This window comes from Tribolium castaneum, chromosome 4 (assembly GCF_031307605.1).
Source record: "Tribolium castaneum strain GA2 chromosome 4, icTriCast1.1, whole genome shotgun sequence".
Taxonomy (NCBI): Eukaryota; Metazoa; Arthropoda; class Insecta; order Coleoptera; family Tenebrionidae; genus Tribolium; species Tribolium castaneum.
The window spans coordinates 9804993-9828356 of NC_087397.1; the positions used below are offsets into that span (position 1 = coordinate 9804993).

Consider the following 23364-nt stretch of genomic DNA (forward strand, 5'->3'; position numbering starts at 1 on the left):
GAATTACACAAATACATGCAAGAACTTCGAAAGCTTGTATCTCCTTTCCCATGTCAGTGAAAGAGAAGCTTTATTTGAGAGAGTGTTAAGCAAATTAAAGCTAAAGTCACGCCAGATATCTCCATCCATCAAGCTGTCCCATGCAAGCAGATATTTTTATCCATGTGCCTCATAGTCACGTCTATGTTTACCCTTATCAGCTGCCCTCAAATCGAATGAACCCTTTATCATGCTCTAGTCGCCCACAATTTCGCGAATTGCCCGTTTTCATCAAATAAACAAAAAGCCAAGTCTTCAAGCATTGAAAGGGAGCGATTAAGGGGCATATGCGCGTAGCGGCGCCTTGCGTCGCGATGCCCGGCCGGTAATCAATGCAAACTGCGCCCATGCACACCACTTCAGTCGCGGGTTAACCCTCGTCCTGACAACTTGGGGTAATCGAACGTTGGCTTATTGCAAGTTGCATGTCTACAAGCTGTAGATGTCGAGAAGGTCGATACACCCATTCTTGCTAAACTATAAGGGTAAGTTTCCAAATTGTTTTATGTGACACGATTTCAGACGAATTATTTTTTATTCATTCCGTCGAACAAAGTTACTATTTTTAGGCGATTCGATACGTTTTCAATCAATTCATGTCAAAAAATATCATCACGAGATGGATTCCTATTTTTTGAATTAGAATTAAAAATATTTCAGCTCAAAATACAATGTTAATTAGCAAAGCTAAGTAAAAAATTTTTCTTCAGTGAATTTGATATAACACAAGATAAGAATGAATAATAAACAAGAAACTATTTATACCAGTTATCTTAACCCCATCTTTAATTACTTCATCTTACCACAAAGCTCACATTAATCGTATCATCAAATCTAATTAATGAAGTCAATATAATGCGAAGGTTTCCAGTTCAAGGCAATCTTAAACCGTTGTTTAACGTTTAACAGGGTCACTTTATCATCATATTTCTTGTTATTATTAGCTTGGATATCTTCAGATAGCATTATTCTGCTGCCAGTTTCAATCAACGGTTGGTTTTATGAATGGCAAAACAACACCGACTAGCAGTAAAATAACCTTTCCATTTATTTATTAACTAGTCAGCAATATAAAGTTCAAAATATTTGTCAATAACATACAATATATCTACATTGCTTCGAAGGATAGTTTCAGGAAGCCTGATATAAGCAAAGGTTACAATATTGGAAAAATTCTCAATACTTTACTTCCTCATAACTAAAATAGCTGCAACACGTGTTGAATATGCTATAAAGGTTCACATTTGAGCATAAATAGAGGCAACCTGTCGTAAATGAGTCATCAAGTTTTGTTTAATAATTAGTCAAATAATATCATGTTTAACAATCAATTATTTAGCCCGGCGCATCCACCAAATTTGAAACATTTCTTCACTGGTGTTTAGTTCAGTATTTAATAACAGACTTTTAATTTTGAAGCGATAAATGTCTTTAGCATTTAAAATGTCTCACAAAAATTGCGACCAAAAGTTAGACACTCGAAATTTTCTTGAAAAATTCACATAGAAAAATGTTCCTTATTACAGCAAAGTATTTTAAATTTTTGAAATTTAGAGTATGATATATTCTATACCACACGGAGTTTTATTGAACATAAATAATTTTATTAATTCATAGGTGACAATTTTCTTTTATTTTTTTCTTACACTGACTTTATTCAAAGTCAAAACAACAAACTTTTTGGATTTTCACTTTTCCTCAAAAACATAACAGTTTGTATATAGTATTCTTATAGTATAAAATAAAAAGCGTGACATTTTTTAGTGAATCTCAAAAATAAAAATTAAATAATTAATTTTAATTCGCTCCAGAAAATAGTATTTCTTATGTCATTTTAAAACAAGCGCTACTTAAATGTTGTTTTAGGCAACAAAAAACCCGGAAAAGAAATGTTGTTAGCTACAAAAAATAATTAAGTATTAAATAAAAATTGAAATAAATGTACCTATTTAATTTTAGACCTAGCCATAATTTAAAAAAAAAATTTTTGATTAATTGGTCATTTAAGCATCGTTTCAGACTAAAAATTTTGATTAAGTAATATTTTATTAATTTTAGTTTCATTAATAATAATAATACTATTTTTATTTAATTGAAATTTATTATAAAAACTTCTAAACAAATTCCGAAAAAAATTACATGCAAGAAAAAAGATATAAAACATTTGACAGAAAATGCTGATTTCTGTGCGATTATTAATTTTTAGAATATAGTAAAAAATACTCGACTAAAATATTAGCGAATTCTCACTGTATAAATACAATATGGTTCAATTAAGGTACATGGACAAAGGTACTGCCATCGTATGTCAAAAGAGTGAGAAGATTTAAAAGATTTTGTGACAATGGCACAATTTATTGACACTAAAATTAACCTAAAATATCTATTTTTGGCAACACAGTTTTTTAACAAGAAAAATTTTCAAGATCAAAAAGCCGCTATCATTGTCAAAATCATATGATGGCAGTACCTCTGTCCATGACAGCATCCAAGACCTTAGGTTCAAAATAGCCAATATAGCTAAAAAAAAAACATGTTTAAAATTTGGCTTCGACTGCAACATGGAATACTATGTGCACACATAAACAGAATATTTATGTGTCATTTGTACAACAATCAATTCATAATTAAACTAACAAATTGAATGCATATTTGTTTAAATTACTTTTTAATTAAAATTAAAAAGTAATTAAAAAACAAAAAAGGTCACCTAAAAATACAAATTTTAATTTTCAGTTTAGTTGTACAACTAATATCTGCAGTAAATCTAACAACACAGTTTTTTTATTCTGACGTCGACACTTTACATATTAATGCCATACGTCACTGTGTTATTCACTTCTGTTGATTACAAAATCGATAATTCACCTGTTCTATAGATCATGCTTTCGTTGACAAATTTGTATTTATTGTATTTAAATAAAAAGGATTTGCATTTGAACTTTCACGAAACCAACAAAAACAGTACTGTATTTTCTCTAAAAAACATATCAGTTATTAAATAAAAAATAATTTGTCGATGAAATAATTAAATAACAAATGCAAAGTCTCACGCGAGAGTACACATGTTTATTATTTTTTTAATAAAAATGTTTTATTATGAAATTATTGGTCTCCAGAAGTTATCCAAAAATACAGATTATATTTTTTATTTTTAAAACTACTTATTCAATTTTCATAACATTTGCTATACAGTCATTTGATAATAAATTTTAAGGTTGTAAAACATTGTTAAAAAGGGTTTTGAGGGTCCCCTTGACATAAAATGTATCTTAGTTTGAAAGTCCATTCAATTTAGTAATGTTTTTGTCTTTTTTAAATTTTTGTAAAATGTAACTTTTAAAAAAATGCAGTCAATAGCAGCTCAAACATCACCGTATTTTTAAACCAAATGGCTTTGATTGTAAACTTGACAAAAACGCAAATATTACTTATTGTATTCTAAAATGTATTCTTCCGTCAATAAAACTAGTACTTTTTCGAAATAAAATATAGCTTAGAGGTAAAATGTTTACCCCTTTGTAAAATGGACAGACAAAACGAAAAAAATTCTAGTACAGTTTTGAAAACGTTTAACAGTAACATTTGTACTCTGACAGGTTTGAAATCTAAACCGTTTAGTTTAAAAAAATTACAAGAGGCAAGAAAGTTTCTAAATGGAATGGGCTTTCAAACTCTCGTAAAAAAAGTCAAATTAATTTGTGCAACAAAGTTATGAAACAATTTATGTCAAGGGGGCCCTCAGCCTCCTTTAACAGTGTCCCCAACTTTACAATTTATACTATTACATGAATATCTTTGACGACTGAATACCAAATTTGATAAAAACTAGATAAGTAATTTTCTAATGTGGTGTTTTCTGTAAACTGTAGCCAAAACTGGGTCGCCAGGAGCCATAGTAATTGTACCTCAATAAACCCTTTAGAGCCCAATTTATTTACACTTACTAACTTAAAAGCGTTTTTTTATGACTCAGAAGCCTCATAACGTCATAACGCAGAAATTAAAGTTGTTAACGTCTAAAATCAAATAAAAATAATTTTGTGCAAAAGAGTGTGTAAACCACGTCTACAAATTTAATGCATCCTTCTTTAGACAAAATGGTTCATTAGTATTAACTGTTGTAATCCACTTATGTAAAAGGTTATAACAGGCACAAGAAAACTGTTTATTGTGCGCATTTTTAGGCAAATATTTCGTGAACCTTGTAAGTGAAATGTAATATTGCGAAAAGTAATAAAACTTCGGTACTAAACAGCGTGCATTATTTGTTGAAAGTTCTCGTTGTCGTAAACAAAGCAAACCTAATAACCCCGTGTTTCATGAAGTTTAAGAGCCGTCTTCTTGACAACACAAACTTGTCTAGCAACAAAATCGAACACAAACTCCCCAAACTAATACACAGCAGCAAATCCGGCGAGACTCCGTTTCATTTAAATCAATAGTCCTTATGAATTTCTCACGCTGTATGAAATCACCGGAAACGTTACCATAAATGCTTTATTATCTCTCCAGAAAAATCAATGGTCGCCCAATGAATTGGCCACAGCGGCAACCCATTGATGGACCATGACCCGGGACGGAGACATCCCGACAATCTTCAATCCTCGTGGTCGAAATCGTGCTCCAAGTGTTTTAGTGACCGATGAAGGAGTGGCCAATGGACCCTTTGCTCATGCAGACTCCGTCAGTAGTCAACAGGAACCAGCAGAAAGTTCCTCTCCCACTGCCCCGACAGGACTCGCAGCCAAACTCAAATCCTGTTCCATTTCACTTTGTTCCAAATCGGCACGGAAAGTAAGTGAAATTATTGATTCGGCACCAGAGTGACACAAGTTTTGATCAAAATTTACACTAATATAATTACGGAACGCTATAAATCATCGAGGACGTTACTGAAAACGGAAAAACGGTGCACTTGATGGTGAAATATAGGCGTAATAAATTGCTCCTGACGGAAAAACTGGAATTTTTATTAGGGAAATTTACAGCCAAGGTGGTTAAATGCGTAAAGTGTGATAATTTTCAAAAATGTTTGTAAATAAAAACAAAATAACAATGCTAATCCATGACATAAAAACTTCAGGTGAAATGTATTGATTTTTAAATTAAAATTGGTTTTTGTCAATAAGTCGTATTTTTTTCCAAAGATTCCATTATACTAGAAACGATAGAACAAACTTCTACTGTTTACTCGCAAATTCATTAGGAAAACTAAATAGTGATGAAATGTGTGTGTTATAAACGACAGAGCAGCAGCAATTAATCTTGCACTAATTGGCTCAGTAGTTAATTAAATGTGATCCTAAAAAGTCTAGTTTATGTTTTTTAGAAGAAATTCTGAGAAAATCACTGTTGAGACTTTGAAAAATAGCGGAAAATCAAGAAAATAGATATTTTCTTGGCTTGAGTATTGTTTAGAGCATTTTCTTGTTAGTAAAAAGAATTAAACTGAGTGGTTATATTTTATTGTTTTGCGTACAATACCAATTTAAAATCCGTGTTTTTCATATAATCTCGCTGTATCAACTCATATACAAAAAAAAATTTATCTATCTGGGATTGTAAGTGTTCTTTCTTTTTGAGGAATTAAATCATAACACATAATTTAACTTAAAAATAAATTTTATTAAGACCCGGTATCACCAACTTTGGTTAATAGTCTAATTAAATCTAGTGAACAATTAAAAATAATCAATACTATATTCTGTCAATTTATTACTAAATTTTACTTTTATTAGTAAAACCGATCCTAAATTAAAAAAAAGTTTTTGTGAATAAAATGCTGAAGAAACTGGATACGTACATAATAAAGATTACATAATAGTGAATTTACATATTTCCATGTGTATTTCGGAGAGAATAAAGTGTACCTACTTGTATTTCAGAAAATACATTAATAAATAACTTAAAAAATTGACTTTCAGATCCTTTATTAAAAACAACTTTTTTTAGGTATAGATAACAATTGTAAATTTGTTTTTAATAAAAGATCTAAAAAACAATATTTTCAATATAAAATTTTCCAGAAAAAATTTGATGGTATTAGTTTTTTAATATTAATAACACTGACCACTAATACTAAGTTTGATTTTTAAATAATTAATCAAATTTAAATAGTTTCTTCATCTTTTAAATAAGTTAAATAAGTTCATAATAAAATTTTGGTAATAATACCATTGTGGATTAATTTTGTAATTGTGTAACAATTGCAGTTGGAAAGTTGGAATTAGTACTATTGGTTGTACTTAAAAAAATTACAAAAAACCCATAATAATTGACCCAAAGCCTAAAGTATCTAGTCCAAACCTTTTTGTATTAATACCAATATTTAAAAAAAAATACTTAAGATACTTATTTCTATACCATAATTGAAAAAGGAGTAAAAAATAAAGTCCTAAACCTTATTTTTAAAATCATCGTTAAAAATTTGCATCTAAGCCTTTACAAATAAATCCATTCTATACGTAGTTAGTTAGAAAACTGGCTTTCTTGGTTTTATTATTAAAAGGTCAGTATTGTGATATCAAGTTTCAATTAGAAAGCTTAACACGAAATGCCAAACATGCATTTACATAAAAACACCAATATTAGAACAATTTTAGACATATTTTATTATTAATAGTCTTTGTCACGTGTTTTTGATTTAAGCCGATCTAGAAATTTTGAAAGACGAATTAACCCAACTACCAAAATATCAGTGATAAGAAATTAATAACTGTAACTGCAACAATGTCCAACAGTCAACAAATTGTGTGACCAATTTTATTTGTTACAGTTATAGTTTATCTTTAATCGCAAAAATCAAAAGTTTAAATTTTTAATCCTTTACATAGCTCGCTAATGCGGACTAAAAATTATACTTACGTAAAATAATCGAATCGGAAAAGTTATCAGCACGCATTAGGCGAAAATCACGCGAGATTTGTTAGTTACACAAAATAAAAATCCACTGATAAATAAAAATTACCAAGTTATGTGACCACATTCATGCATAATCGCCCCAAATACACTGCAACTAGTTCCATAACTACATTACTGGGTTACTTCCAGTATAAATTATGCAAATGTGTTTTTTCTACTCGAACGTGTGTAAGATTACAACGTTCCCGCAACCAAACACACTCATTATACAATGTTCCGCAAAATTAAAAAACACAATGAGTTTTTATTTCTTTTTCAACATTCTTTCCTAAACCGTCGTGTTTGACTATGTGATTAATTTTGCACTGGAAACGGAAAACACTTTCACCACCGAATCGAAACTTCAACACGAAACGCGACCAGTTAATGTTTATATGCAAAACACACCGAAACTCATAAATTACAATAACGAAGGTTATAAAACTGATAAATGGTACCTTAGTAAATTTTGGTGGAGGCGCCGGGAAAATAACAGCTGTGGCTTTGTAGTGTGTGATTCAAATTAATCAACGCAGGCACGACAACAATTATGCGCCGTCTAACCAGCCAACATAAACGTAAATTGTTGGCTTGTTAAACGTCTTGCTTTTTATATTTGTGTAGTAAAATTTTCGAGAAGCGAAAATTTTTTTAGTTGAATAAATAGACCCATACAAAAGCGAGACTAAATAAAGTAAGTTTTTTCTCGGTTTTCTTTTTTCAAAACTAAAATATGTGTATTTACGTTAAAAACTATATTCACTAAGTAATCTTTTGCAAGAAAAGTAAAGTTTCCAGCTTTAACAGGAAGGTAACTTCCAATCAAAAAGCTAACTTCTAATTCTAACTCAGCAAAAAATGTTGTTTAAAGACTGAACAGAAACCGGACTTTGGAAAACTTTCCTAACACGCAATTTTTGAAAGCTTTTCTTAAAACTCGAAATAAATTTATTTTATTAAAAATAGATATCCTATTTAGTTTTTTTAAATTCCTGAATTGAATTGTTGCAACCTAAATGAGTTTTTAACGTCCTATAGTTGTGTTTAACCTTGAAATTTTTAAAGTTTTCTTATTTGTATTTGGTTTAAAATCATTACAAAAAAATTTTTTTACATCTAAAGATTTTTTGTTTCTCCGGTTTCCAGTATTTCAGCTTTTTAGTTTCTTAATTTCCTCATACAGTGTTCCATATTATCCATTTACTCAAATTTTCAATTTTTCGTGGTTTTATTATCTAATCTTATTGAGGTTCTTACTTTGCAGTTTCATAGTTTTTTAATTATCACTCTGTCAGTCATTAAAGGTCGATTAACAAAAAGCAAAATTAAAATTCAATTCAAAATTGGCGCCCTAATTGGCGCGGGCATAACAAGTTTCGACCTCTGCCCGATCGTAGAGCCATAATAATAATAATAATAATAATAATAAAATTAAACTAATTCAAATTAAATTGTCATTTAAGGGCCGGTTCATAAAAAACTCTGTTAAAATTTAATTCGTTGTTAAAAGTTAACAACGCAAATGAACTAATCAAACTGCTTCAGTTTGGTCACGTGATCACGTATTTAATTGCGAATTAAGTTAATGACGCTTCTACAAAATGGTCCTTAATGTATTGACAAATATCAAGTTAATCTCGAATTAAATATTTGTTGCAATTGAAATGTTTTCTAAACCGACCCTTAGATCTGCAAAATTTTAATCCTACTGTCTTTTAGTTTTTTTGTATTCCAACTTTTAAGTTTATTAGTTTTGAGTCTCATAGGACCGGTGTACAGAAGCGTTATTAATTTAATTCGCAATTAAAAAACTAAAATAAGTTTGTTTTTCGTTGTTTCACTGTCTTATAATTTCAGTTTTTCCAATTTCTTAATGTTCTTACTTACCAAATTTTAATACCAAATTTCTGTTTTTGTACAACCTTTTTTACACGTAAATAAAATTTTTAACATTCTAAAAATCCGGTCTCTAGTGTTCAGTAAACGAGTCCGTTTTTAAGTTACGTGCTCCCTGATTATAATCCTCATCTATAAATGTACGCCACTTAATTGAAGCAAGCGCGCAATAGAAGAATCGCTGATATCATAGGCCAGTACCGCAAGTTCGTTTTAAGAGTTTTACGAGTTAACGGTTGACAATTTCAAGTTAGAACAAAATACACTTGATTCCTTAAAAACCACACTATGGCCGAAAGTATTCCATTTTTTAACACTCATTGTTGAAGAGAAATAATGTTCAAAAAACACCAATTTTTTTTCAGTTTTCAGGATTATTTTATGAATTAAATAAAGTACTGAGAGCATTTTAAAACACATTCTCCCCTAAAGCCCGAGTAAAAGAATGTATTCTACAAATAACTTTCAAAAACGTTACTTACAACCGCTGTAAAACACCGAGGAAAATAGCTGCAATTTGACGCTTTTTTTTAATTTAAATTTTAAATAAGTAGAATTAAATCGATGAAGAATTATTTTGTATCCCCTAGATTTACTTCGGGATATGGGTGACAATCTGCGTGACAGCCTCTTGGGTGGGGGCCACCCACTGCATAAAATACTTGTATCTGCAAAGGCCCATCACCGACATAGATGAGGACCCTGTCTTAGTGCCCCACGACACCTCAGGCCTCAACATGACTGCGCTCCAAAACCAGTATGTACGTATTTGACGTTCTTCGACAAAGTGTTAGAGAATAAATTTGCATAATGCACTCACTCCCCTCGATTCTATTCCGTCCGATCAATGCCATTCTATTCCAGGCAGCATCATATCAAGCACCGTTCTTCACCACATGGTTTGTGACAAACTGGACCATGTTATTCTTTCCTTTATATTTTCTAAGTCGGTTAAGCACAAAACGGTGCAAGTGCGCATCCGAAATCTTCACGGAAAGTATACGAGGGTATAGGGATAAGGGGTTCACCGCAGGTTGGTCGACGCTAAATTATCTCTCAAGGGTTCTAATTTGGGTGTTTTAGTACGGTTTATGACGAGGTGTAGCTTGTTTTGCCTGCTGTGGGTGGGCACAAACTACATGTATATCTTGTCGCTGCGAATACTTCTAGCAACCGATGTTATGGCGCTCTTTGCGACCAATGTCTCCTTTGTGTACCTGCTGTCGTGGGTTATTCTGCACGAGCAGTTTGTTGGTATTAGGGTAAGCAAGCCTGCAACACGCGTCTGCATGAATGTTCTTCAAAGTCTTTAAATGTTTTGTACCGGATTCGTCAAGTTTTACACTCAGGCACTTTTCACCTCTTTGTAATTTATCTAAAATTCTAAAAAAAATCATATGTGATTTTATTGTATAGAAGAACGATTTGATCAATTTTTAAAATGATTACTTGTATGATGTGTTTTTTCACTTTCGCTTAATTAACTATAGTCTAATGTCAACGATCTTTGGTCCATAGGTGTATTTTGAGGTAGTGCATTGAAGTGCCTAATTAAATTTTTAAGAAAATGTGTCGTTGATTTTTAATTTCTGTTTTGATATTGGGGCTTTTTTCCCATGAATTTTGGTAAAATTGTAAATCACTTCGACAAAAGCTCTCCATCAGAGTGGTAGTTTTCAAAAATTTATTGCATTTGTCGTAAAATTGGCACGCGATCATTGTTGGGTCTGAAGGTTGAGGCAGCTGGTAAGAATTTTTCAGGCCCGGATTACCATTTATTTTATCTGTTTATTGTAAATGGAATGTTAATCTTTAAATTTGCGGCAAGGGTTCATGCGAATTGTAAACGAAGAATTCGTTTGTGCTTAGACCAAAATAGTCATCAATTTGAACATTTGATGTAATTTTTTAACAAAAACATTTTTAACACGTTAGTGTCCTTATTACGGTCCTGGCTTTAAAACCGCCCGATGGGACCGTGCCGCTAGTTGTAAAATTTCTGCAGTTATTACTGTTATTGGGGTAGGTAGTGGGTCCTTTTGTAGCGGAGATTTATTACTACTCAATCTTGTCCCTCATAAATTATACTGAAATATCGGACGAATAATATCAAAATGGCTTTTAATCCAATTCTAACGATTTTTTCCAAGTTAAATTTTTGCAGAATCATTTTATTTCGTATTTCCGATCCATTGATGTAAAAAACAGCTAATGTGATTTTTTGGTCAAATGGTTTTTTCTTTTTTATTGGACAAATAAATCAATAGAAAAAATATTTTTTTCCTAGCCAGATTGGATATCAGTGCAGTGGAATATATTTATTTCATTTTTTTTTTCTCTTCTAAGAGGTGTAAAGTGCCTGAGTGTAAAACTTGATGAACCCGGTGCTATATCAGTGGCGAATTTAAGTTGGGGTCCTACGTTCAAATAAATTTATTTGCTCGGTTCAAAAATAAAAAAATCAGGCACATATTTTATTTCAAAGTAAAAAAGTCGTGAAAACAGATAACAAATTTACTAGTATTAGTATTCTCTATACCTATTTATGATAATTTTCAAATTATATTGGTTTTTTGGTATGTCCACCAAATGCCTTAATTTGTCCTGTTGTGTGGGAGTCCTACGTTCAAATAAATTTAATCGCTCTTGAAAAAAGATAGAGGTCAAATTTTGCCCAAATTGCAGATCATGGCTGTGATTATTTGCGACACCGGCGTGGCGCTGCTGGCCTACATGGACGGCATCACCGGCAGCCCCACTTTAGGGGGCGTCGTGTTGGCAACTTCGGCAGCAGCAGGTTCAGCCGTGTACAAAGTCCTATTTAAGAAAATAATCGGTGACGCCACTTACGGCCAAGTGGCTTTATTTTTCTCGCTCATAGGAATGTTAAATGCCGCCCTTTTGTGGCCGCTAAGTTTAGGGTTGTTTTTAACGGGGGTGGAAAGTTTGCACTGGGATAAATTACCCTGGCCGGCGCTACTTACAGCAAGTTCTCTTTCTCTAGGTAAGTGATGAAGTTTTATTGTGGAAAGTGTGACGTGACCTCGGCCCCTCTCATTGTTTTATCTTGAGATGTTTTTCCTTGGAAAATACACGAGGGAGTGTACGGTTCATATATTACGAAAGTTGTGTTAAAAAGGGATGGGAAAATGAGTGTGAGGTACATATTAAGTTGGGGAAAGTAGGTTTGTAATTTCTAGTTTTTTGGGGGTTGGAACCTAATTTATAATACAACAATTTAGCGAATGGTAGGAAATTACCCGAATAAATTCCACGAGAGAATAGCAGTCAAGGGAGCTAGTCGGGCTCAAAGATGACAGCTCTAATAACCATATATCATCCACCTCTACCATTTTCAAAGATTTGCCTTTATTATCATCGCTTTTATGTGAAAGTTGAAGGTTTTTAAATTTTTCAAGTTCTTACATTGCACGGGAAATACACGAAATTGAGAATCGTCCAGGGACATCATCGCACTTTTATTGTCATTCCTAAACGTTGTTTTACTGCTTGAGGAAACAAACAAAAATGTAAATTGAGTGTGTAATTTGGTGTGTTTATCGTTTCTGCGTTATGGCGTATGTAAAATATGAAGAATTTTTATTACTCATATGTCGCAAAATAAATTGATCGAAGATGCGTTGAACCGTAAAGCAAGCATTAAAGCAAGTTAAAAAAATATTATTATTTTAACAGATACAGTGCGACATTTAAAATAATTCACAATTGATTTAATACTGGTATACTGGTGACATTTAATATAAGATGTCTCAAAAAGAAGTGCAAATATTTTAACCACAAATTAAACAATAAAAATAAATTGAACTGTATTTTTTCTTAAAACGTTTTTTGTGGAATTTTTAACATCCAAGTATTGCCCCAAAAATTTAGATTAAAATTGGTAAGCGGTCGTTTTTTTTTAATAATTTTTAACAGTGCAAATTGTACTGTTGTGTAAAGGAGGCCCTCTTGATATAAATTGTTTCATAACTTTGTAGCACCAATTAGTTTGGCTTTGATATCATTAGAATTTGAAAGCCCTTTCAATTTTTATTTTTCTATCGTTTAAGAGTAGAATAATAAAATGTAAATAGAGACAGACTACGTATAGCTAAAGGTTTTAAAAATGTTTGAAACTTATTTTATTCATTAATAAATCATAAATTCCAAAACATTAATTTGAAGGGTAGAAAAAATTATGTATTATACACGACGACAAACATAGTGATTACGGAAATCTAAAGATTAGGATTCGAAACGACGTATAAATAAAACGTTCCCGTCCTCGATAGTTCCCAGAGAGCCCAATTGTTCTATAACCGTCTAAGTTTTGAGCAATAAAGTCGAAAACATTTTTGTATTTGTATAACGATTAACACATAACAAACAAAAAATACAAACTGATATAGCATTAAATTCTCAATAGTAACTCATAATACATTGCAAAAATTTTATCGTAAGCTATATTTAAAAAAATTTCAAACTTTCGCCAGTTTTTTCAAAACGCTCCGAAAAGGGTTACAGATGTAAAACTTTGTTCCTTACTTTTTTTTTATATCCACTGCGCTCCCAAAAATATAACTTAGAAGACAAATTGATAATTTTAAGCCATAATTCTTTGCGCACAGGCGCATATTTATCAAAACGCTGTGAATACGGTTAAAAAAGTGTAACGAACACAGTTGTAGAGAATTAATTTTTTCCTATCTTCTACAGTGATATTTCTCTATTTTTTCCAAGCAATTAATAAAATGATTGGATTTAAATTAATTTAAAACGATCTAGCGCCGGGGCGGTATAACGCTCGAAGCGCCCTTATTTTTTTGGGTTCAGAAAATCCTGCGATTTTGAATCTCCGTAGTGCAAAAACATTATAGTGTTTTATTCAGTTTATAAAAAAAATAAATAAAAAACATGAATCATTTATAGTTTAACAGATGTTAAACTATTTCTTTATCAACTTTTCTAAGTAGATAAAAAAGCACTTTAACCTCAAGACTAGATAATATGCTTTAAATTTATTTTATTCAATTAAATTTACAAATTTGAAGGCTACAATAACCTTTTTCTCTAAAACTTGAAGTCCCGGTGTAGGAAAAAAATTATTATACACGGCGATAAAGATTGTTTATTTACTCCTGAACCTGAAATAAATCCACTAGTAACTGCATCTCTATTGAACTTATAACCTTTTCCCTCGTAGATAAGCGATTTCTTTATCATCTTTTATTATTAATAACTATTAATACTTAATCTATGGCTAAATATTTTGCGAGACACCCTGTATTTGAACAAATGCAGTTGCGGCTACACTAGTTTACAATACGCATATCATTTAAAATTCAATTACACGTACGTTTATAATTCATACTTTGAAAAGCCAACAAAAGCATTATCATCAATTTATTATAGCACATGTTTATTGAATTTAGCGTAACCAACAACAAAAACAAATAACACTCGGAAACAGCTAAAAGTACAGAACCGCAAGTGCTATTTTATCAAAATTATCGGTGTGAGTTATTAATTCTGTTCCATTTTATTATTTCGGCCAAGCAATCAAATTTAAAATTTCTATTTGGTTCACTCACTCTCATTCCTGACTTTTTAGATGCAGAAATATTTCCAACGAAAAACTTACCGATTCTACGAGAAATTCCTATTTTTATCGAAGCTCGAATAATTTAGTTTTTATTGATTTCAGTTGCCAATTTATTGGGGAACTTCAGCGTTGCCCTGACTTATGACTTGTTTATAACATTAGGACTTATAACCGCAGTTCCAGTTTCCGCAGGTAAAAAAATTGAAAAAACACTAAAGAGACCCTAAACAAAATTATAATGAAATTTTATTGCGAACAAAAGTAATTCAAAACTTTTGCTGTGTGTAGCACTGGACGTGGTCTTGTACGGTGCTAACTTCGAAGGCATGAAACTGGCCGGAATGATTCTCATCGCTGTGGGATTTTTCCTGGTGATGTTCCCCGACAACTGGCCCGACTACATAACACGGCTTCTAAGGTGAGTTCACTCTCTTTCAAAATATAAAAAAACTCTCGCAGCAGTCGATAACCACTAATCTAAACTAACTCCCGTGACAACCATTCGAACCCCTCGTACAACCCGTTCCCTCTCAGGGCACAAGTTCCCTGAATGTGCCATTTGCGAGCGCGCAACGCGTTCAGTTGCATCTTCTCGCCGATTTCCGCAGACGTCATCGACACAGGTAAATCCTGCTTGTTTGCCAGCACCAATAAAGCGGCATTTTGCAACTCGTACTCCTGCATAAGGCTCTGGAGCTCTTTGCGCGCTTCATCGATTCGATCGCGATCGCTTGAGTCGACAACGAAGATGATCCCTTGGGTGTTTTGGAAATAATGCCGCCACAGGCGGCGAATTTTGTCCTGGCCTCCCACGTCCCAAACCGTGAAAGTTATGTTCTTGTACTCGACCATCTCCACGTTGAATCCGATCGTTGGGATCGTTGTCACGATCTCGCCGAATTTGAGTTTGTACAAAATTGTGGTTTTACCGGCACCGTCTAGACCGACCATCAAAATGCGGAGCTGTTTTTTGCCGAAAAATTTTCGAAATAGACCCGAAAGCGTCAAACCCATTTTGACACTGACAATTTACCGACTGGCGCGAGAGTTATTTGTTGTTTCTTGTTTAAAACTGTCCCACTATCACTGGTAAATACCGTAAAATGATTTAAGCAAAGGCGCTTAATTGGACCTAAAATTTTAATTTTGCAGAAAATCCACACGATTCTTCCAAGGGAAGGTTTGTTCTTATGCTAGCTAAAATCATTTGCTAATGGAATTTTATTTTGGGTTTAAATTATTAGTTATAGTTAGGTTTCCAAATTCCGGTAATTCACACTTTAATTCCTCGTTTAGCATGACTTGGTGCTTTCTTAGTTTTCTTTTAATTAATTCACTTCCGCACTTTCTATCACTTAAAATTAATCAATGCATTTGGCTAATTTGTTCCATCAAATTAATTGACATGTCGATGAAAAGACTACTAAAAGCTTTGTACTCCCTTGTTGCAGAAATATCATCCTGTTGAGTCACAGTGCCAGGTAAGTCGATGACAATAACCGAAAAAATTCATTCAATAAATACGTAAATTTGTGCACGCTTTTATTATTTCTATTTCTTATTCTATTTGTCGTAATGTTTAATATTTTCCGTTTTTTCTTTGCCTTATTACACAACACACACCTGACACAAAACATCACATTTTTGCAGTTAGCACAGGATTTCATGTAGTTTTGTTTATTGGCGCATTTATAACGCTATAGTTTACTTCCGTTTGATTATTATTTGGTGCTAGGAGCTATAGGATAGTAATAAATCTCAAAGTTATCGCCAGTTTCGGAAATGAAGGACTTACTAAGCGACATGTTTAGGTGAAATTAAAATTTACCACTACAGCAACACTACGCACAAGCGAAAAATCGCAATTTCTAATTAATTAAAATTAAAAAGATTAAATAAGTGAAAATTGTTTTGAATTAAAACCGGTTTAAAGAAGCGTCATTAATTTAATTCGCAATTAAATGCATGATTAACTGACACGTGACAAAATTGAAGCAATATAACCAACCGGTCCATTCGCGTTGTTAACTTTTAACAACGAATTAAATTTTAACAGAGTATTATATAAATCAATCTTATCCCAATTAAAGTTTCCATAGTCACTTAAATTTACAACGGTTCAAATCAACAGACAATAAATAAAAATACTTTCCAAATTTTAAATCACAAAGTGCGTTTACTGTAATAATTTATATCTCTTCGTTTATATCCGTAGTCAATTCACCGATTACTTCAAGAAATCACGTGTAAATCTTTGAGTGAAGTTGAATACGTCAGCAGAAAAAGCATAACTTAACTTTTGGTGGGTTTTTTATTTTGCAATTTTTTATAGACAAAAAAATAAATGACCAGTTAAGTTTGTAAAAGTACGAAAATTTTATCTTATTAGAAATCGCCACTTTCGCTTTGTGGGTAAAAATTGCCTGAAAATGTGCAAATATACAGGGTTAGTCTAATAAACTAAAGAAATGATAATTTTTGAAAAATAATCAGAAACAGAGAACAAAGATTTAGTAACTTTTTAGTTACCGAAATATTGCGTAATAAAAACCCTACTAAACTTTTTAATTTAAAGAAATACTAAACACTAAGTAGTATGGTATACTAAATAAATACTAATATTGAATAGAATTATAAGTATTTTAATTAAAAAAAAATGAACAGTACGTATTGAAAAAATTACCAAACCTTTTCCAGTAACTTATTTCCACAATTTTCAAAAAAGTTTCAACAGCTATTCATAAATCAATTGAACAGTTCCTCTAAAGTGTTTGATTTTTTAGTTTTTTTCTCGCATAACTTTTGTTCAAATTTATTGCAATTATTGGCAAAGAAAAATTGATAACCAAAATTATAAATTTCTTTCACTAATTCACTGTATAGTCAAATTAAGGAAGTAGATTTACATCAGTACACCACATTTGCTCTTGGTATTATTTAAAATTTAAAAGCTTTATAATATATTTTTTAGGTAATCTATCTTGCTTATTTTTAAAGCACGCAGCAGTGTGTTTAAAGACAACTTTCAAAAACGCGCGTTTTTAAAAGTGTCCATGCAACATTAATAACCCAATAATGATAATAAATTCCATAAAAACGAAAGGTATACTGGTCTCACATTAGATTATTTTCAATTTTTATAATATTACCATCAGTATTTATGATTTCAAAATGTACCAATAAAAAAATAACGTAAAGTAAAGTAAAGTATTCGTAAACACTTGCTCTATTTCGAGCACTCCGGCTACGCTGTCGTGCTCAAAAAATCGCGCGTGTTTTAAAGACACCAATATCAACTTATACTTATATACAAGGTCATCAAAAACTGGTGCACCAATATCAACTTATACTTATATACAAGGTCATCAAAAACTGGCGCACCAACTTAGTGTCCTAATGTCATATTTTTAAAAATGTTGAGTTCCAAACTTCTTCAGTTTTCATTATTTTTTTATGTTTTTGTGTTTTACACTAAGTAATCGTTCCCTAACAAAGCGATGAAAAATTGTTTTTGATTTTAGCAATTTTTTGGATTTAAAAAAATTAAAATTTATCAAAAAATCACAATTTGTAGATGTGCCAACACTGAGAATTATTTCCTAGAAAACCGTTTAAAAAATAATTTATTTTTATTGTTTATCACATTCTATTGCGATCACAACTGTCAAACAACTTATATACTATTAGTACCCAATATTTCGGAAACAAAAAAATTGTTACTAGAATTTTTTTAACTGTTTGTCGGCAAATGTATAAAAGACGGACCCTGCAGAACAAATTTAATTAAAGAAACGTACATTTGTAAAATTTATTTTAGCCAAAAAATAAAAAAACATGTCGCTCGGTAAGTGTAGTGAAACAGATCTCGTAGAAGTCAATGGGTAGATTAGATAGCACTGAAGTTCCGATATTTCTTCTATTGATTTTTTCGTAGTTCGAATAAAGGATTTAATAATAGACATCATCGTTCACATTCCATTGTGTTTCGTTTACTTGATTATTTTTTTTTGTTAGAAGATGTTACCACACCTATTGATTTATGTCTCGTTTAGTAATGTGACTTTTTTTAATTTATAGTATGCCAACCCCAAATAGGGGTAAAAAACGTGAATTAATGTATGTATGCGTAGTGTGTTGCGTCATTCTCCTCATGCTCTACAAAATACGATAGAACTGTAATATAAACATTGTTGAAGTAGAACTAGTTATAAGACAATCTCCCTTTAGATGACAATAAATTTTTATGTTCTTTTAACCCGCATCTATGTATGTTCCCGACAATAACACTGACACATAACACACGATTTTCCTTTTTTAATCTCTAAAAATGTAAATTTGGCCGATTTTTAACAGGTAGGTTTTATTTTGGTTTGCATGGGTCCTACACCTGTCGTTTGCTCTCTTTTTTCACACACACACTTTGATTTGTTACACACACAATAAAATGTTTGAATAAAAACTTCTTCACTTTTAACACACAGCGTCTTCCACATCCCATTTTTGTGGCTCAAACAAGCCTCATTTTCGTGGTTTGAGCCACAAACTAGAAGCACGATCATACTTTTCTAACGTAGAATGACTGGTTTTGTTCATTGTGTTATTTCTTGTGCCTCGTGTGTGTGTGATATGTGGTCTAATGGTGCTGGTACCCTAATATGGTACCTCGTTGGCACCAAAGGCCCTCCTTCTGCAAGCGAGAGGATCCACATCTGTCCCCGAATCATTAACACCCTCGCGACGTATCACATAAAATGTGAGTTGTCTTAAATCTATCTCTTGCATGGGTTGCATGGAATAGATCCTGAGTGGGATTTGGAACTCTATTTGAGAAATTTGCAAAAACGCCAACGTCAAAACTTTTTGCCAATATTGTTTGAAATAAAATTTCACAACGATAGGACCAACCAAATAAAGTGACGTATTGCACCGATTCGTTTGTATAATAAACATCATCAAGCTAGAAAATTCGTATAAAAATAAAATATAACCACAATTAATTACTAACATTTAAACTCGTTCAAATTCTTGAAAGTAAACGTTAAAAGAATTAGTTTTAAATTAGGTAATTTAAAAGATTAACAAAATTGGGACTTATAATAACTTAACGACAATAACACATGCACAAAACCACCAACTGAAAATACATCTTAGTTCTAAAAAAATAAGTAGGGATGAGTGGAACGTGTTCTTATCTTTGTGCAAAATGTACAAATGTGGAAAATTGAAAAAATTGAAAAAACATTAATAATATTATTTTAATTAGTTTTGTAATAAAATTTGAACTATAAAATTTTTAACAATAAATTTCAAAATAGTACCTACAATAATATAAATTGATACTTTACTTACAATTAGTAGTAAAAAATCAAAAGACTGACGTTACAGTTAGATATGATTAAAGTTAAAAAGGTTATAATTAATATCCTAGTCAGAAAGCTGTTAAAAAATAAGACAAAACATTTAAAAATATGATGACCATAATTAGCTAATGTTATTGTTATTACTTTTTCATAATAGGAAATGTTTAAATTTTACTAAGATTATCAGAATCTAATTTGAAATTAACAGCAATATATTTTTGTTTGATTATAAATCATTTCGGAAGTAAGTCTTTTTTTGGAATATTTCTTAACACCATCAAAGTTAAATAAAGTTTTGTTTCTTTAACATGATAAGCCAAGGCTGTTAAATAGTTTTTCACTTTTTTTATTTATATTTAGTTTGTCCAATATAAATTTGATCACACATTTTACAACTAATTCGATAAACTCGTTACTTTTTTCTAATTTAGAAGTTTTTGATTTTAATTACCTAAAGACTTAATTTAATGTTTTTTTGTTATAGAAGACAAATTTGGGGGAAACATGAATTAAACAATGTTACAATTTATTTCTAATCAATGGGATATTAATTAATTAACAATTTTTAAAAGACAGTGAATTTGAGTAAGTTGTAGAATCGGAATTATTACTATTTAACAAATAGGGTTGCTATTTTAGTAATTTGTAGAATTAGAGGTGTAAAACAGATTTTTTTGGCTTTTATTTTTTTAACAATAATCCCTAAACTAATTTTAACAAGTCTTTAGGGACATGTAAGAAGCTAAAAAGGTATCATAATGCGCACAAAAAAATAACATGCTATTAAAAATATATTATTATGACGTCATACTTTTTTGAGACACACTGTATAGTCAAAAATATTTTCCTGAAATGTGTCCTAAAGTATAAATAACATCTATAAAATATCATAACGCTAACATTAATAGTAACTGAGCTACAAAAGACGGGAGCTGGACTGGACCACCCTGTATAAAATTTTGTTGACTAAATTAAGTGGATAATAATTGTTCAGTTTTGCAAGATATCTGATAGTGTTGAAATTCTCGGGAAGAAATTCTAGGTCACTTAACTTATTGACTTCTATTTTTAGAGATTATATATTATAAAACATATTATGTTTTGCCGAAGGGGGTAATTCGAATTCAGAATAAAATTTTAAAATACGTAAAGAAGATGTTGGTTTAATGTGCCAATTAGTTTTAATATTAATTTCAGGAGTCCAATAACAGTAATAACTTTAACATCAAGATATGGAATTACATTGTTATTTTCAAGTTCAATTGTAAATTTTAAAGTTGGATAATAAAGATACACATTACAAAAAAAGACCTACGAAACGATTCGTATCCGAAAAAATAAAAAAACTGCTGTTAATTCCAAACCAGATATTGATAAACTTAGTCAAATTTACTTTATTATGAAAATGTAATAACATTAGATAAGTATGGTCATCACGTTTTTAACATGTCTTGTTTTTTAATATCTAATTGTCGTTTGATTTTCTAGTAATAAAGCTTCAGACATTTAGATTAATGTTTTTTTTTAATTTTTTCAATTTCTTCATTCTGTACAAAGATGATAACACGTCCCACTCATCCCTACTTAAATTTTTTTGAACCAAGACCTTTGCAGTTGATGTCAAGATGTCTCAATTTTGTTAATCTTTTAAATTTAGATTAGCTAATTGATTCAGATTAATTAATTTTCGTTATATTGTATTTTTTATCCAGGTAATGTTTCTTATAAAAACGAAACGTTGCAACTCGTTGTTTTATTTAAAACACTTTAAGTTAGTCCTTATTACAAGCAATCAGTTAGGGGCGTCAAAAAGTTTTCACTGTAAATATTGTTGAATACATTAAGTTTTGATGTTTGCTTGCATGCGGATGAGGCTTTTAACATCTTCACACACTCCTTAGACCCTTATAAACACGACAAATCAAATGAACGGAACATGACAAAATTGTGATTATTGATTAAATCATTGAATGGGTGCAGGTGGAGCAGGCGGAACAGGCATGGAATGCAGGGAGCCCATCGCAGGGACGTGGTGGATTATCGCACCGGTTATATACGTTCGCACCTGAGGTCGCCTTCGGGTAGGGTGAGGTGACCTAATCCAACACCAATGACCGACATGAAGGAGTATCTGCTCACTTCACTCTAGAGTTTTTCTGTTTTAGACCTAACGTTTTATGTATAATATTCCAACTGTATCTTCTTTTAGTTAGTATACTAACCGTTCAATTACCGTACCATATCACTACGTTATTACAGAGCTAAGTGTGCAAAATATGGACATATTCCGTACCAGTTTTTCCACATTTAGGTCCGATGAAATAATGTTCAGCTAAAGTGATGGGTCCAAGCTTTTAATTAAAATTCTGCAAACATAAATACCTATAATAAAGCAATAATATTGTAAATATTAGACCAGCAGTGTCATTTATACGTTCTTTATCCCTGCTTAGACTGGCATTGCCTGGATATTGATGTTATAGTTGATATACAATATATTAATACAATTTATAAATCAAACTAGTTGAATATAAATTTGTATGTCTAGAATAATCTGTTAAATTAAAATCTTACTACAAGTAATATACAATTTTTATAAATTTAGTACGTAATGATAAACGTTAAATATACACCAACAAGTAACAAATAAATCAAAAACTCCAAACAGTGTTCTGGTAAATGAACAATAATAAAAGCAAGTTAAACCTTTGTATTTTTATTAGTTTATTGTTAAATAAATATTACAAGAAACTACAAGGTGTTTTATTCCTCCCCATTAAATGGTGTCATATTCTATGATTTATGAGCTTCCATTTGTCGAACTTTTGTTCGAATTCTTAGACAGTGATAAAAGTGTTTTCATACAGCGCCCGTTCAGATTATTTTAACGTCATACTATCGAAAAACAATCAATCAAACTTAAAATAAAAAACATATTCGGAACAGTTTATCGCTTCTGATACCAATGCTAGTAAAAAACTGTAATAGTGTTTTTATTGTAATTTGTTGATATGATTAAACATTAAAAAATGAAGATATAATATTACTTTCTACCAACTTCTGTTTTTTAGTTCAGTTTTTGATAAAATTTCGATAAAAAATCAAGTGAAACAAACAAAATAAAATTAATTTCGATCTAATTTAGTAAAATTTCGAGCATATTTAGCAAAATTTATCAAAAAAACCTTGCTTAAATAATGTAAAAAATAAAATGTTCAGCTTAATCTTGCCATTTTCGTTAATTGTTAACAAAGTTTTGCGAAACATTTGCATTTCTGACTATAAACGTACAAAAATGCTGAAAAAATAACAAAAAATTATGTAATTAAATTTATCTCTAAATTAAATACGTTACCAGAAAATGGGACAGTGAGTTTTCAGTTTGCTGTAGTAACATCTCAAACAACAACTGACTATTTTGTTCAAAAATTACTACTTTCAACCAAGTCTTTTGTGTTTATTCTGCTTACTTTAAGCAAATTTTTATAATTTTTCAGTGTTACGAATAGATTTTCTTTCAAATCTGAACTAATGGAATAAAACATGCAAAACTAACACCAATTT

At 31.1% G+C, this 23364-nt stretch overlaps 2 protein-coding genes across 8 annotated transcripts; one reads left to right on the forward strand and one right to left on the reverse strand.

Annotated features, from left to right (window-relative positions):
• The first annotated feature begins 372 nt into the window (after nucleotides 1-372).
• On the forward strand, nucleotides 373-22557 carry LOC660522 (uncharacterized protein). Of its 7 annotated transcripts, XM_015983657.2 has the most exons (12): nucleotides 373-524; nucleotides 4555-4836; nucleotides 9429-9599; nucleotides 9703-9871; nucleotides 9922-10100; nucleotides 11524-11842; nucleotides 14543-14632; nucleotides 14729-14858; nucleotides 15593-15620; nucleotides 15892-15921; nucleotides 19119-19193; nucleotides 21781-22557. In XM_015983657.2, exons 2-11 carry the CDS (start codon nucleotides 4609-4611, stop codon nucleotides 19188-19190), a joined length of 1416 nt encoding a protein of 471 aa, XP_015839143.1. In that variant the 5' UTR covers nucleotides 373-524; nucleotides 4555-4608; the 3' UTR covers nucleotides 19191-19193; nucleotides 21781-22557. The 7 variants fall into 7 exon arrangements, with proteins under 7 accessions (XP_015839143.1, XP_015839132.1, XP_015839146.1 ...); XM_015983646.2 differs by lacking the exon at nucleotides 19119-19193; XM_015983660.2 differs by lacking the exon at nucleotides 15593-15620.
• On the reverse strand, nucleotides 14670-15866 carry LOC660462 (ADP ribosylation factor 4). The gene has a single exon (XM_966690.4). The coding sequence runs from the start codon at nucleotides 15452-15454 to the stop codon at nucleotides 14918-14920; it is 537 nt and encodes a 178-aa protein (XP_971783.1). The 5' UTR covers nucleotides 15455-15866; the 3' UTR covers nucleotides 14670-14917.
• Nucleotides 22558-23364: the final 807 nt, after the last annotated feature.